We start from the raw sequence: 17,169 nt of genomic DNA on the forward strand, positions 1-17,169 counted from the left end.
ACAGAAAAATTGAAAAGAGGAAGGGGTAAGGTGGGGGAGCAGTCATGCTGACGCCACAGTGACATCATCAAAGTTTTGAATCATTTAAAAGGGTCCCTTAAGTTCCAAAAAATGGTGACAAAGAGGTTAGATAAGTAACTTTGATGTTTCACAAAAACATTACTACTATGTAATACATGTTTCCTTCATAATAATTAGAATACTCAAAACATCTTTAACTAAAGTATTTCCAACACCTTAATTAATTAATATTAACTATAAAATATTTGGATAAAAATTTATATTGAGTTTGTAGAGAAGTGTTCAGAATTCAAAATTATTTTCAAACTTCTATCCTCCGTGAGTTGTTAGTTTTAGGTAGTGTTTTATCATAGATTTTTATATAATCAAATCTTAAAAATTAATCTTCAAAATATTTTTATGTGAGTCTGTTTCCGGAAGAAATTTCACTTTCACTTACTCATAATATATGTAAACTTTAATTTTTTGCTAGGTAAAATATATGTCCAAACACAACTTTAAAATTCCTAAATTAAAACTTTAAAAACTTAAAATTTTTAAATTTCAGCTTCAAAATTTATGACCGAACGAGAGCTAAAGTCTATCTTTAGGTGACAGGAAAATATCTATCTGTTGTGCCATTATGATTAGTGAAAATGCAAATGCATGATTGCGTATCTAAAACGTTCCCGCATGCATATATTTGTTAACTACATATAGTGACATTTCCAAATGGATGTACTCCCGCTGTCTCATATTAGTTCTTTACGTTATTAAAAATAGTTATTTTTATCAATTTACAAAATCATGATAGAAGTTAGTTATATTTTTCCATTTTACTATTATAATTAATTTTTTAAAAGTGTGAATAAGTTTGTAAATTTTCAAAAAGAGTAAATTAATAAAATTATCATTCTTATTTATGATTTCTAAAGAGATGTATCAAGGGGGAAATGAACAACCAATGTAGAACGAAGGTAGTATATTTGAAATACTCTTTCTTCTCCCCCCACCCCAGGTTAACGTTATATATATTGATAGTATAAATTTTTCTTGGCATATTGCCAATATAATATAGTTTCACGTATATACGATAACGAGTTAATTAGTTTATTTTTTATTAAGTGCTTATGATCATGACAGATATATACATATATAGCATAATTTTATAAGTGATCTGATTATACACGCAAATATTTCTTACATTATCGATGCATATGTATATAAGTTTTGAATTATTTTTATTGTATAGTTTGTTGGAAGATGAGTTAGGTTATGGTGATAGTGATGATGAGTGCGTCTGGCTTAGCACGCCATTTATCATCTTTTGAGCAACTAAATGAATAACTATGAATGATGTTTTTCATTGCACGCCAACATTTTATTGCACAAGTTTTAATTTCTTAAAGTAATTTATTTATTTCACTTCAATTTTTTTAGATTAAAAAAAACCCTAATTTTGGGTATTTGTCTCCACTATACCTATGTGTTCAATCATCTTCTTTTATCTTCTTTTTTTAAAAAAAAAAAAATCTCTCTTTTCCCAAAGAAATATCCCTTTTCACTAATTATGTATGATGACCTTTTCTAGTTGTTTCATTTGTTGCTTCTTAGTGCTTTTGGCATTATCATATCTTCTCTTCCCAAAAAAAATAAAATATATTGTTGATTACAATTGTTTTGCTAATTGCAATAATTATCCCTAAGTTGTATTATTGATTTGTGTATTCTTCTAATTGAAGTGATATCATAAGGCATGCATGTGGTGTAGTTTCTCCCTTTCAATTTATTTATCTTAATTACAATTTATATTAACAAATAAATAATTTTGCAGTAATTATTTTATATTAAGCATCAATAAAAAATATAAGTATTTATAACACACTCTATATAATTATGTAAATGTCGCTAAAGACTTTACTAACAATGGATGTAATGATATTAATTCAATTGCTGTTAAATATTTTTTATGACAGTAAAAACAAAATTTACTGTCACAATGTCTAGTACGGTTACTATTTGAATTGTAAAAAAAATTACGATAATTTTTTTAAATTTTTTTGAAGTGTTAACTATTACTTATAGTAATTTTTTATGTAGTTTTTAAATATATAAGTTTTATTTTTAAAAAAATATGATAGTAATATATTCAAATTTACATAGAACATTAATTATTTTAACTTTCTTACTTCAAATCAAGTCAAACAAATTAAAACAGGGGAAAAACAAATTAATTGTTCAAAGACCTCTCTTATATATATGGTGAGCTAGCTTATATAATCATTTTTCGACCACCATGTTTTATCGAATCGTTGCATTACTACACCAACATATCATTATTACTCCACTATTCTTCTCACTTGGTATTACCATAATTTTGGAGAAAATAAAATGTGTTAAAAGATAAAGGTTGCTAAAGCAAAAGCTAAGATGATGAACTATATGTATAACTAATAAAAATTGATATAATTACTATGTAGACAAGAAGCACTTGTATGTACTAACCATTTACAATGCTATGACGAGATGGTAAGTATCTTTTTCAATATTAGTCAGAAAAAAATAATTTGAGTTCTAAGTATGTAATCGTCTATTGTAAAAAAGTGTACCAAGTTAAATAAAAATTAATGACGTGTATTAATATTAGTTGGACTTCAAAATAAGTACTAAACAACAAGCTAGAAATAAATAAAAAATAACAATCAAATAAAGGGTTTAATTTGATAGGGTTGAGAGTAAGTATACTAACAGTCTAACACTATAATTAATAAATAAAATTGTGCAATTATTTAACGGCAATATATAATTGTCATTCTATTATATTAAATGATAATAATAAATATGATTATTTATAAACTCTATATAAATATCGTATAAGGCTTTAGCAATTCTGGATGCATGCAATGACATTATCTCAATTGTTGCTAAAAGGAAAATTGATTGTCATTTACAACTTAATTTAAACCACAAGTTTCAAAAGTCTTTTTTTTTTCTTTCTTAAATTACATGTCAAGTAAAACAACATCACATAAATTGAAACAAAGAAAGTATAAATCATCTAAATGTTTAAAAAATTAATAATACTTAATAATATGAATAAAATAATAAATTATCTCTTAATTTTTTAAATTAGACAAATAAAAATAGATGGAGTTTATATATTAAGCCCAATGAAGAACTAGAGCCCCATAACATTGGTAAAAAGTAGTATTCATTATTTTATATTCCAAATATACATAAACATACACTTAGAGAACGCACGCGAGGAAATCAACCTTAGAATTCCCACTTATAATGATCTTTTGATTTAATTTTTGTATTCCATTTACTATAATGTTTTTTTGGAATTTGTGTCTCCAAAATCCATGAGGATTTTATGTAAACTTGCTTCAATAGTTATCCCAACTCATGAACTTAAATGATTACAATGACACTCTTTTTTCCTCTTTATATTCTCCACTTAACATTCCATTTTTTTTCATCCTTAAACTTATTTGTCACTTAGCTTTGAAGTTTCACTCTTTATTATCTCTTCTATCCTTTGTCCAATTAGTGTGTTTGAGAAAAAAGAAAAATGGGTGAAATATCAGCAGCATTATCTAATGTGTTGAATAATGAAAATGGACATGTAGTGGGAGGTCCAAGAAAGAGTTGTTGGTATGAAGAAGAAATTGACAATGACTTGAGATGGTGTTTTGCTCTCAATAGGTATAATAATACTAATTGGATTTAAGTTTAATGTGTTATAATGTTGGTGCGACTTAACTAGATAGTTGTAATAAGTTGATTACTATCTTTTTTTTCAAGTTATTTCGTTCGTTCTGATTTATATGATCTTACTAATTATTTTATAAACCAATTTAAAAAGATCATATCTTTTAAATTTGGGGTTGGGGTGGGGTGGGAGGGTGGGGGACTTTTATTTATTCTTGTGTTTGGTGGATATATATGCAAATTATATTTCCTATTTTTTCTTTTTCGAAAAGCTCTTTTTAGGGTAATTAGTAGGAAAAAGATGCACCTTTTAGTAGGTTTGTTATTTTATAATAGTTTGACTTCAATATAAAAATTACATATTTTTAATAAATCTATAATCTTAAATATATCACGAGAAAAGATGAAATGCTAGATTCTAAAAAATAAATATTTAAATTACTAGAATCCGAAATAAATATATTCTTTTTTTTATTTAAAATATTTTCGTTTTGGCGCAGCATTTTGCACACTGGTGCTACTCAATATCAAGATATTCAACTCTTGGACACAAAGCCCTTTGGAAAGGTAAATAGTATTTGGAAAAATCATTCCGACATATTTATTTAAGAGTGTATATTCTATTGTATTTTTTTTTTTTACCAAAAAAGATTGCAACAAAATCATCGATAACATAAAAATGTGATTAAAAAAAAACTATCATATAAATTTTATTTATTTTTTAATTTGAAAATTTGTCATTAAATTTTTGGCTAATGCAACAGGCTTTAGTGATCGACGGAAAGCTTCAAAGTGCAGAGATAGATGAATTCATCTATCATGAATGTCTTGTCCATCCACCTCTCCTTTATCATTCCAAGTAATTATTCTTTGTCCGATCCCCACTAATTATTTCATTTTAATTGTCCAAATAACCCGAAGGAGAATTTTGGCGAGTAAAGTTATAGATCACAAATTTGAACTGTGAAAACAGTCTCTTGCAGAAATACAGGATAAAACTGTTTGCAATAAGCTTTTGTGATCCAACCTTTTTTCTTTCGAAATCCTCATTATGACTATGTATTTTAACATAAAGTTCTTAAGCTTTTGATTGTTTACAAAATTAATTTATATTTAATATACACTTTAATTATCAGTCCTAGAAGCATATTCATTATGGGAGGAGGTGAAGGTTCTACAGCCAGAGAATTATTAAGGCACAAAACAGTCGATAAAGTTGTAATGTGTGACATTGATGAAGTAAGTCTCTTTATTTCCCCCTTTTTTCGATTCTTCGATTGTGTAAATATATTTTACATCGTTAATTAATGAAAATTTTTAATTAATAAATAAATACTTGTATCAATTATTATTGTTTTTTCAGGAGGTGGTGGAATTTTGCAAGTCATACTTGGAGGTTAACAAAGAAGCATTTTCTGATCCTAGACTTGACCTTATTATTAATGATGCCAGGTTTAATCCCCTAACTTTATAAACTTGTTAAATTGACCCCTTGAATTTATTTTTTGTGATAATTAATAAATCTTGATTAACAAAAAATGTTGTGATTTTGTAGGGCTGAGCTGGAGAGGAGGGAGGAACATTATGATATAATTGTAGGGGATTTAGCTGACCCTATAGAAGGAGGACCATGTTACCAACTTTATACAAAATCCTTTTATGAATTTATTGTTAAACCTAGACTTAATCAAGGTGGCATCTTTGTTACTCAGGTACATTATATTTATCCCTTAAATTTCATCCGTAAAATTTATTAGTATCGTTTAAATTAAGTCAGTATAATATATGTGGGGAAATTAAACATTGGATTAGTAATTTGTAAGTACTAACTAATGTTGAAATATTGAGAATTATAACTTAACAGGCAGGACCAGCAGGAATTTTCAGCCACACAGAAGTTTTTTCCTGCATTTTCAATACTCTGAAACAAGTTTTCAAATGTAAGGGAAAAAAATTATTTTCATGCTAATTTATTACATTATGTTATAATAATTCTTGAAACTTGATATATCTCAAATGATATTAATTAACATTTATTAATTCTTTTTTATTACAGATGTTGTGCCTTATTCAGCTCATATTCCATCTTATGCTGACACTTGGGGATGGGTCATGGTATTATTACTTTACAAAATTAGAACAAGTTATATATCTGCTTGGTCGGTCAAATAATTACATTCGCTAGCCAAATGTATAAAAAGAATATACACTATTTTGTATAAAACATGTATATTCTATTTATATCATACAATAATATATAAAATTAATATACACTATTTTGTATAAAACATGTAATTTCTATGTATATTATACAACAATATACAAAAAGAATATACACTATTTTGTATAAAACATGTATATTTTATGTATATCATACAATAATATACCAAAAAAGTATACATTTACTGACTGCTATTTAATTTTGGTGGACGGCTATACAATATAGTTTTTAATTAAATTATCGATGATTTGATATAGGCATCCGATACTCCATTTGTTGTAAGTGTGGATGAATTGGACCAAAGAATCAAGCAGAGGATCAATGGAGAAAATAGATATCTTGATGGCAAAACATTCACTTCAGCCTCTACATTAAGCAAAGCTGTTAGAAATTCGTGAGCAACATTTCAATTTTATTAACTATTGGTTTAGTACTTTAATTGTGTTATACACTCATAATTTAACTTAACTTATGACAACAGTTTAACAGGTAACTCTTCATGTAGTGTATATAACTTAAATTACGTATTTTATAATTCTTTTTTCGCGACTTTTTTGCTTATATGAATATTTGAACAATGACAGATTGAACAATGAGACTCATGTTTACTCAGAAGGAAATGCAAGATTCATTTATGGACATGGAAGACACAATCAAGCATGACATAATGGAACAAAAATTGAAAGGGGAGCTACATGATTATTGTAGCACATTAACAAAAAAGAAAAAAAAATTGGAAACTTTTCTATTTTATTTTTCTTTTGTTTTGGTTTTTCCTTATGGTTTTAACTCGAAGTTATCTTAAGAACTTATGTTTCTTATATTATTATTTTTTTTTTGTTGGAAGTGGTAGGGGTGCTATGGCCTATGTTACTCTAAAGGAAAGAGGGGTTATGGCTTAATTATGGATCTTTCTTGTTGTTTTTTAATTACTATATGGTTTAATATGGAATACTATCTTTTAATTTTGAGTCTCTACTTACTAATCTTACAATCTTTTGATAATGCTCCCAAGTTTTTGTCACATTATAAAGTTTGTTTATTAACATTTCAAGAGAAGAAATTTCATTTCCTTGAACGCCCATTTTTTTCAAATTAGTTGCAGGACGACAAATAATGTACTTTTCACCATTTCGCCAAATCAGAATGAGAGTCAATCGGGTCAATTAGAATGTCCTTATTTCACATAAAATTAGCATATTGATTTATGCATCTACTTAATTTATGCCTTGTTTTTTTCATTTTCCTATTACTTCTACTTGAATTGTACTACCAAAAAGTGTTAAACCCTGTGCCATTAATCTTCTTCAAAACCAAATAAGATTGGGCCAGAAAATGTTAAAAGGAAGTCATATTGGACATGCAAAAATCCAATAATTTAGTGGTGATTGATAAAGCTTCCAATATTTTGGGTAGCTATGCTTGTGGCCACTCAAAGCAAATATATATACAAAAAATATCTCCAAACAATTTAGTGATGTACTACCAAAAAGTGTTAGACCCTGTGCCATTAATCTTCTTCAAAACCAAATAAGATTGGGCCAGAAAATGTTAAAAGGAAGTCATATTGGACATGCAAAAATCCAATAATTTAGTGGTGATTGATAAAGCTTCCAATATTTTGGGTAGCTATGCTTGTGGCCACTCAAAGCAAATATATATACAAAAAATATCTCCAAACAATTTAGTGATGTACTAGAAAGTGATGCATGTGCGATACACGGGGTCTAAGCCCAACAATTTAATTTGTAATGTGTTCAAATATGTAACATTTATAATTTTAAAAAAAATGGATTAAAAGATATATTTTACCTTTGATTTTTTGTTATTACAGATGTATTAGCATCAAGTTAATAAGCATTAGTACCATCAAAAAGATATAGTTGGTGCATAGTTAAGTTCGTCTGACAACCAAAATAACTATTGATATAACACATTGATTTCATAAAAAAATCACTATATGGGAAAGAATCATCAACAATTGTAATTTTGAGAATTAACCAAAAAATAATAATCTCTGCCATCAGACGGAAATTGTAATTTAACACAATTTTTAGTTGAGAATTACACTACTAACAATGCTAAGAATATTAATGATAGATCCTAAAAAGTTTCTCTTGATCTTGCAAGAGTGAATAGTAATCTAGCTTTCATTTTTTCAAGCAGGTTTTTTTCCACATGGATGTTGGTGCTTAGCGGTATATTTGTACCGTTCAGAAAAAGTAAAATAAAATGGGATTCAGGAGTAAAGTTTTCGTCTAAGCCCATAAAAAGGAAGTGACTCTGATGGAACAGTTAAATACCACTCTACCTTTTTCAATTTGCTTTCTCCATTTGTATTTGGTCGCTGACATAAGCATTGTGTGTTATTGTTAGAAAGTCATCCATTTAGAGAGGAAGACATAACAAAGAATCATGGATCATGACAAATTTCAATTGAACAAATTAACACATTTTTCAATTACGCCATATAAGCCCATTTTGCCTCAAAAGAGTCATATATATATATATATATATATAGCCATTGAATGGGTTCGGATGACTTAAATTTAGGGTAAAGAGGCATAATTCATATGCTTGCCTCTGTAGCACGCGCAGATTAGCTGATTTTGGTAGACTTGAATTGTTAGTTTGTCTGCTCTTTTTTTCTTTGCCTAATTTTGAATTGCAATTGTAGTCAATTTCTTTGGAAAATAGCCACCATTGATTATTGGTATAGCCCTCAATTAATTGCCTATTTTCCCACTACATGAATTATTGTTATAGCCCTCAATTAATTAAACCTAAATCATTCAATATTAGACATGTGATAGTTGACACTCATTCAAGAAATAATTTGGGGAATAAAGATGATAGTTAAATTCATTTTTTATAAACATGGTTCTCCTAATTACACTATAAGAATTGATAAATATTGATAAGATAAAATAAAGATAAATTTAAATAAAATATAAATAGTACAACTCACATAATATATTGTACAGTGCTAATCCTTTTTGTTGGTGGCTTAATATATAAGGTAATGAGTCATTTCTTGTTACAATAATACATAAGCTCACTAACTTAGGTATAGTGGTATATGTCAACATTCAGTGATATTTGGGGAAGTCCTTCAAAAATTATTATTTTTTGTAAATTTTTAACTACAAATAAACTTTCAGCACGTTGTGTTTAATATCACAAAATTAATGAATATTTTGATATATTTGACATATATTTAATTTAGGACCATAAAATCTAAAATATTTTTTTACTCTCTTACCTTTCATGTCAAATTAAAATATGATACACAAATTGAAACAAAGAATCAGAGGTACATTAAAAAAAATTGCAAAAGGAAACATACTCTTTGAAATCATTTGCTTGTGTTTCATGTGCTGTGCCATACTCAATTATTATGCATGTTGTGGTGAATTCTGCTTCTATCGTCACCTTATATATATAATTTATATTATTTATAAATATAAATAAGACGCCAAATCAGTCCTCTCAATAAGTATCAACTAAATAATAATTTATGGTGTTTTCATCCATCAGCATCAATGTATAACTTTATTATATATGCACACCTAAATTAAACCACCTCATTCATGGTGATTTGAATTTGGCGTGGAAGATATAGTAGAAATACGTTCAGATATTTACAGATTCTTTCTAGCGGGTATATATTTATAGCAATCACGATTTATATCATCAATCATCGAAAATTCTCACATAATAGATGAACTTTCTTTGTTCTGCAATCTAGTCCCTAGATATTCTTTAAGGGATAGAGAACATCCAACATTTTTTCTCTATTAGAAATTCTAACTGTCATCTAATGTGGGAAAATTTCTTCTTTTTTTTCACTACATCAAAAATGATTATTAGCGGCAATTAATTCTTAATTGTTACTAAATATGTATTTTTAGCAGCAATTAGCACTATTTGTATATGTCTCTAAAGCCTTTAGCGATATTGATTCTAATGGCACTTAACTAATGCCGATAAAAACTTTAGCACTCTTTACTAATGTCAATATTTGCCGCTAAAAGTTATTTTTGTTATACTGTCCTGCACTAGTAATAGTGTATTTATATATTGATGATTAAGGTTAAGGAAGAGAACAAATCAATAGATTAACAAGCTATTAGCATCCCTTATGACTTATGAGTAAATTCGATCTAAGTAATATTTTCAATAGATATATTAAAGCATAATGAAACATTTTTTAGATTAGTCATAATAATCATACCATCCTTGTGGTACGATAGGAACAATCAGATCATATTTTGTGGTTAGCATTTTATAAAACAAATATGTAGGGGCTGATTTTTTATGGGGAAAGAGACAAGGGAGGGGAGTAGTTGGTTATTATTAAAATAATTTAATGCATGATATGATTTTTTTTGAAATAATTAATCTTTTTTTAAAAAAATATGAGATGTTGAAAAGATGGCGACAAAGAAATGATGTTTGATTTATACAAAGAGAGGGAGGTCATTCAAAACTTACTGGCTCCAAAAACATGATGAAATAGGATGAACTAATATAGTTATTTGTAAAACAGAAAATACATAATTACCCCATCAAACTTATATCAGTTTTTGAATTAGACACTTAAAGTTTGCGCGAGTCCTATTACCTCACGAAATAATTTTAAAGTAGCATATATACTCTTTTTTCTCAGTCATTCTCAGTTGTAATAAGGCAGGTGCAAATCACGCATCAATCCTAATCTACCACCTGTCATTCACTATTTAACTTTTAATTCTTTTTATTTTTGGTTTTAATTTTCTATTTTATTTCCTTTTCTTTTCTTTTTTGATTTTTTTCTCTTTTAAATTTCTACTTTGCCTCTGATTTCTCAAATTTGTTTTTTGAATTCCACCACCACAAATCATAGTGACAACACTCCATCATTGCCCTACTTAATCACTACTACATCATGACAAATAATCAAATATGAAAATTAGAAGTTCTATCAAACAAATATTTAAATCATCATCTTCATCCTAAATCGTCTACTTTATCCATTAGCATCACCATTTTCGATCTTTTAAGTTTTAGGAACGAGAAAACTACTTAGTTAAGTTTTGAACAGAAGAAGATAGAATCTAATAATATTGCATTTTAAAATACAAAAATTGTGAAAGAATGATGGTTTTTAATTTTTGACCTGTTGAAAAAGCTTCTTAAAAGGCTATTAATGGTGATTTGGGGAAGATGGGAAGATGGATCTAATTTATTAATTAAAAAAATCAAATTAAAAATGTCACATGGTATTTAACCACTGGTTTGGGGCTTTAATACTATTCGTTCAATGGGATCCCGCAAATTTTAGGTGTCTACTTTAAAAAGGGGTATAACCGTACAAGTTTAACAAGATAATTATGTATTTTTTCTTTGTCAAATGCATACTTATCTTGATGTTTCTTCAATAATTTATGATTTTTTCATGGATCTCTCAATAGAATTCAAATTTAGATAAAATTCTTACCATTTATCATAGTAATATTGATATTGAAATTTTATTTTACCTTAAATAATAATATTTTAGAACGGTAAAAAGTAGTGATTTTTCTTATTTATGAATGTGAATTAATCAGATTTTGGAAACAAATATCAGATATTGAGCGAAAACTGAATATTGGAATTGATGAACAACAATATTTTGATGATATAAACAAGATCAGAACATAAAATATTTCCAACCCATTGTTTCAAAGATTAAATGGACTAGCAAAAGTTATATGATTATGATAGATTTTTCCTCTTTTAATAAGAGGCTTCTGATTGGAATTTATCAGAATTTTTTAAAAATAAAACTTATTGAAATTATCACTTTTAAGACTAAGCTTTATAATGCGTGAATTTAAATTTAATCAGACTCTAATATAAATATCAAATACGAAATGAAAAATTAAATATGAATTTAAATTGACACGCATTTCACATGGATGTTGAAACCTGTATTGAAAGTTCAAGGAAAGCTACACGACAAGAGGTATCATAATTACTTTGTGTTTTCATTGTTTTTGTTAGTGTGAAACCGCGGATTTTTTTTTTATTTCTATTATTTTCACCTTAGCTTTTGCCTTTAGGTAAATATTATATTAGTTCTTTTAATTATGGGAGAAAAAGAATATTCCAAATATTAAAAGAGTAAAGCATCTTATTCCTATATAATCTTCAAAACGCGTAGGCAATATGCTCTTAAGAACGCAATAAAATACTTTCAACGTTTTTATAATGTGAAATAAAAAATAACAAAATTCTGGAACCAACTACAACTATATTGTTATAAAAAGAATTGGCTATATATAATACAATTATAAAAATAGTGTTTTGAAGATATGACACTACTAGAAACAAATTAAAGGGTCTTTCCACGGTATGAATGAAAAAATTGTATTATAAAAATTGATTCCCCCCCTTATTTTTCACTGAATTATTTTACTAGTTGTAAAAACTTATGGAAATAGATTATCACTAAAATAGTGGAAAACTTTCTAATTTTTTAATATAAAAATATTACTATTTTTTTTCTCACTAAATTAAAATATTTGTAGAAACAATCCTCTAACATTTTTTAATGAGAAACAACTGACATTTTAGTAGTGTTATTAGTACTATAGATCGGTAATATATTTATCAACTAATTACAATAATTGTAAAAACAATGGACTTATGCCTGTACGTGGAAAAAAACACTTTTTTCTTGTTTAATAGGAAAACTTTTTCTTTAGTGAAATGCTTTTTACACGTTTAAGTTAACAAAATCAGAAAATATTATTCACAAAAATATTTTATAGTTTCCTCCACACCAAAATCTCTTTCTTATTGTTTTTTCATTCCCCTTTGGCCCTCATTTTATGAAGGCCAAACACATATATAGCCCCTCAAACTTGCCATCATTTTTCATTTTGGCACTCCAACTTAGCCTTGTTCCATTTTAACCCTTAAACTCCATTTTTTCTGTACCATTTAAACACTTATACTAATTTTTATGATTTGTTTTTATTTATCTTCTTCAATTGCAATTTCTTATTTTAAAAAAATAGACGTGTGCCTGTTAGTTAAAAAAATTAAACATTCGCGAACGAACATAAAAATTTTCAAACAATAATATTATTTTTTGATATTTCTCTGTATTTTTGCATGAAAATAAATTGATGAAAGTTCTTTGATTTTCTTTCTTAAACATTCAATCAAATTAAATAACACTACTTATTTATTTTTTCTTATCATCTAGGCAATCTAAATTTAACGCAAATACTCACTTTTAATTTTTAATATAAATCAATACGAATAAAAAAAATCCATCTTCAAAAAGACTCGACTGACTTAGTTAATAACACTAATAAAAAAAGACTCTTGTTCATTGCTAATAACACTACTAAACAATGTTAAAACTCGACTGACTTTGTTAGGTTGTCAGTGATTTTAAAGAAAGAAAACCAACACAATTTTGTCGGTTATTTTTCACACAAAAATACATAACACTCTTAAAAAGAAATTATTATTTTTTAAAAAGAATAATTTTTTGTTAATTTTTAATTTTTTAACTAAAAGTAAATAACACATGTCGATTTAAAATAAGAAGTTGCAATTGAAGAATATATATAAAAATAAATAAATCATAAAAATAGTATTTCGTGTTAAAATGGAACATAAAAAATGGAGTTCAAAAGTTAAAATAGAACAAGGCTAAGATAAAGTGTCAAAATGAAAAATATGGACAAGTTAGAGGGGTTGTATAAGTGTTTCGCCTTTTATGAAGGAACATACACTTGACATGACATTCAATAATTGATCTACTTTTTATTTTTCATTTTTTTTTCATTTTTTAATCTATATGATCTGAAATTTGTAGTTTGAAATATTCAATAACATTTGATTCACCTTAAATATTTCTCTTAAATTTATTATTTTTAAATTTTACAAATATTTTTTAATGGATTAAAACCTACCACCAAGGTGCATGAATATAATCATTCCTCCTTTAATTAAAGATCTCAATTTTAAATCTTGAAAAATATCTTCATAAAAAATCGCTTCCTTCGAATGAATTTAAAGAGACTCAAAAAATTTGAATTAGTCGGACTCTCATTTAAACGAGTATTAAAATAATCATAAGCAACGTGTCAATCACGGAAACATGGGCATTATTGTCCTTACAATATAATAATCGTTTTTAATTGGATAACGTGTGGGTCCCTCTTACATCAGTTGTCAAATTACACTCGTTATCATCTGATGAGTCATCAAAAATATTTTTATATTCCCAATCTTGTCCTTATCTTCTTCTACAAACTCGTATAAATACCCGCTTTCCCCTCCCATTTCAAAGCCCTCTCTTGTGTCTACTCATCATTTCACAAAAAAATATTTGCATTTATAATTTGCTCAATTTGTTTTTCTCTACTATGGATTCTTCCTCCCCTTTTGACTCTATTATTTTCGGTAAGTTTCTTTCTTCAATTAGTTATTTTCCGTGTTTCATGAGGTAGGAGTAAGGTTTGGAGACTTTACGTATGAGATTAGATTGAACACGTTATTGTTATTGTTGTTAAAATACATAAGAAAAACTCATTTGACTATCGAAGTTTTTATGATATTTGTTCGATCGCTTGTGGAATTGTGTTAATTATAGTTATTAGTCTTAATTTGCATTTCGTTGACTTGTTGAGAAATTGTGTTGAATAATATTTTGAAATAATTTGTGTTTAGATTTGGATGATACTCTGTATTCGTCTAAGACTGGAATTGGACAATCCTTGAAGAAGAACATTGACGGTTCGAATTCTGTTAAAATTAAACGTAATTCAATATCATGAGCTATGATCGGTTACCTGAAACTGTTATATTTGGCTGAAAAAACAGATTTTCTGGTGGAGAAATGCGGTTTTCCGGTGTCGAAAGCATCGGCTTTGCGTGTTGAGCTTTTCAAAACTTATGGCAGTTCTCTTGCCGGATTACGAGTAATTATCCTATTTTTAGCCTTAATTCTTAATTAGTACTTCAATACTTTGTCATTAATCAAATTTCGATTAGTTAATTGTGTTGTTTAATTCCTTTGCTTTATAATGCAGGCTATAGGCTATGATGTTGATGCCGATGATTATCACAGGTGAGATATTTTGAGTTTTTTATTTTATTTTCATAGTTTGATTCTCTAATTCATAAAAAAAATAAAATTGCGATTATTGTTCTGAAAATGTTTCTATTTCAATTTCCCCAATCTTCAACAGCTATGTGCACGGAAGATTACCGTATGATTTGATTAAACCGGATCCCCAATTACGAAGCATTTTGCGTCGTATTAATCAAAGGAAAATTGTAAGTTGTTTTTATATATAGTTGAATGTATTGTGATCTGTTGATGATCGTTAATGATATGTTAATTTGGATATTGTGGATTGATTTTGTAAGTAAATGTGCAGATTTTCACGAATTCGGATCGAATTCATGCGATGAAGGCTTTGGATCGTCTTGGAATTACGGATTGTTTTGAACAGATCATTTGTTTCGAGACGATGAATTTTAACCTCTCTAAGGCAACAAGGCCGGAAGAGATTCCGGTGATATTGAAGCCTTCAATGGAGGCAATGAATATCGCCATTGAAGCTGCTCAGATCGATCCTTATCGCACGGTATGCTCAATACTCTGCTTTTCAAATTTCAATCTAATTAATTACCTCTTAATTTTTTTTTCTAATTATATGATTCAGAGTTTGATTTTCTTTTTTTTGATTTTGTGTGAGTTTAGCTCTTCCTTGATGATAATGTTAAGAACATAGCTGCTGGAAAAGCTGTGGGGCTTCAAACAGTTTTGGTAAGTTCTTATTTGTATATTTGTGTGTTTACAATTTGTTTTTGAGATGAGATGATCACGTGAATAATTAGATTGAGAGGCTAATGTAGACGGAAAAACAGACTCATTAAAACTTTATTCCTACCCCTAAAAAGATATGGGTAATATTTAGTGGCGCACGTTAAATCTTCACTTTTACGAGTTTATCATCTATTTTATATAAAAATAAGGTACAAGAAGATATTTCAGCTTGCGGTTATCTTAAATTGTACTATGTGACCTTATTGTCCTGCTATTCAGTAATCAAAGTTAGGTTACAACCAACATGTGTTATGGATCACTGGTGGGAGTGTTTCACCCTTAATCAAAGATCTCGGGTTTGAGCTCTGGGTATGGAGAAAATCATGTTGAGAGCACCACTCCCGAATGGACTCTGTAGTGCGCGATCCGAATTTAATCGGGGTTCCAATGTGAGCTCCGGACACCGGATGGGAAACTAAGAAAAAAGTTAATAGTACCAAGAAAATGACTTTATTTTGGACCAAAGTGTTTTTTCCCCTTTGTATGTACAACTTCGACTTGTCCAATTCAAAACGTGGGTTATTGAAAATGAAAAAAGTTCTACAAGTGTAATGGTCCTTTGACATATGATGGATATTTTAGCTAGTGCTTATCACAAAGTTCTACCTGTTTCTCTTATCTACATCAATTAAATATCTATCTCATATGAAGAGGTGAAAGATTTAAATATCTTCTTACAGAAGTATAGGATAAGACTACGTACAATAAACTCTGATTTGTGTGTTTATTTCCATATATTGAAGGTTGGAAGATCGACCAAGACGAAAGAAGCTGACTATGCATTAGAGATAGTGACTGATTTGGTTCAAGTAGTACCAGCAATATGGTTCAAGGAAGAAGAAAAAGATCAAAAAATAACACGTACAAGAAGTGAAATGGACTTTGTTGCAACCACAGCAGTGGGTGCTTAATCTATGTCAAGAAAAAACCAAAATAACAAGAATCTTCTAATCTATGTACAAGTGTACATATTCTTAAAATAATTATCTTTAATGTATGTGAATGTACTTGTTATGTATATATATAAATCATGAATAAATTAACAAAAGAAAAGCCACGTGAAGGTGGTTTTTTCGAGAACTTTAACTTTCGTATTGATTCGAGATAAGCTCAACAAATTTTTAATTTGAAAAATAGTTTAAATATATTCCTCAAGCCTTTTGGAGCTTGAGTGCTGCTTAACTTATGGGTTCAACCGAACTCAATTAATCAAATACTATATTTATCGTAAAATTTCATTGAATATTCACAAACACATGTGATGGGAGATCACAATATTAAAAATAGCCTTTACATACTTGGAGAACTTTTTTATTGAGTATGTTTATTTTATTTGAATTGATTGATAGGGTATGAA

At 28.0% G+C, this 17,169-nt stretch overlaps 2 protein-coding genes across 2 annotated transcripts; both read left to right on the forward strand.

The window, feature by feature from the left end:
• The first annotated feature begins 3,520 nt into the window (after nt 1-3,520).
• LOC125839665 (thermospermine synthase ACAULIS5-like) lies at nt 3,521-6,656 on the forward strand. Its single transcript, XM_049518659.1, has 10 exons — nt 3,521-3,708; nt 4,215-4,281; nt 4,479-4,573; nt 4,851-4,953; nt 5,078-5,166; nt 5,270-5,426; nt 5,579-5,654; nt 5,771-5,829; nt 6,193-6,329; nt 6,520-6,656. Exons 1-10 carry the CDS (start codon nt 3,575-3,577, stop codon nt 6,596-6,598), a joined length of 996 nt encoding a protein of 331 aa, XP_049374616.1. The 5' UTR covers nt 3,521-3,574; the 3' UTR covers nt 6,599-6,656.
• Nucleotides 6,657-14,277: 7,621 nt separating this feature from the next.
• On the forward strand, nt 14,278-16,749 carry LOC125839667 (uncharacterized). Its single transcript, XM_049518661.1, has 8 exons — nt 14,278-14,380; nt 14,648-14,713; nt 14,801-14,898; nt 15,010-15,047; nt 15,169-15,256; nt 15,361-15,570; nt 15,687-15,752; nt 16,556-16,749. Exons 1-8 carry the CDS (start codon nt 14,344-14,346, stop codon nt 16,721-16,723), a joined length of 771 nt encoding a protein of 256 aa, XP_049374618.1. The 5' UTR covers nt 14,278-14,343; the 3' UTR covers nt 16,724-16,749.
• Nucleotides 16,750-17,169: the final 420 nt, after the last annotated feature.

Source organism: Solanum verrucosum, unplaced genomic scaffold, assembly GCF_900185275.1.
Source record: "Solanum verrucosum unplaced genomic scaffold, falcon-dt-bn FXZP01000306.1, whole genome shotgun sequence".
Taxonomy (NCBI): Eukaryota; Viridiplantae; Streptophyta; class Magnoliopsida; order Solanales; family Solanaceae; genus Solanum; species Solanum verrucosum.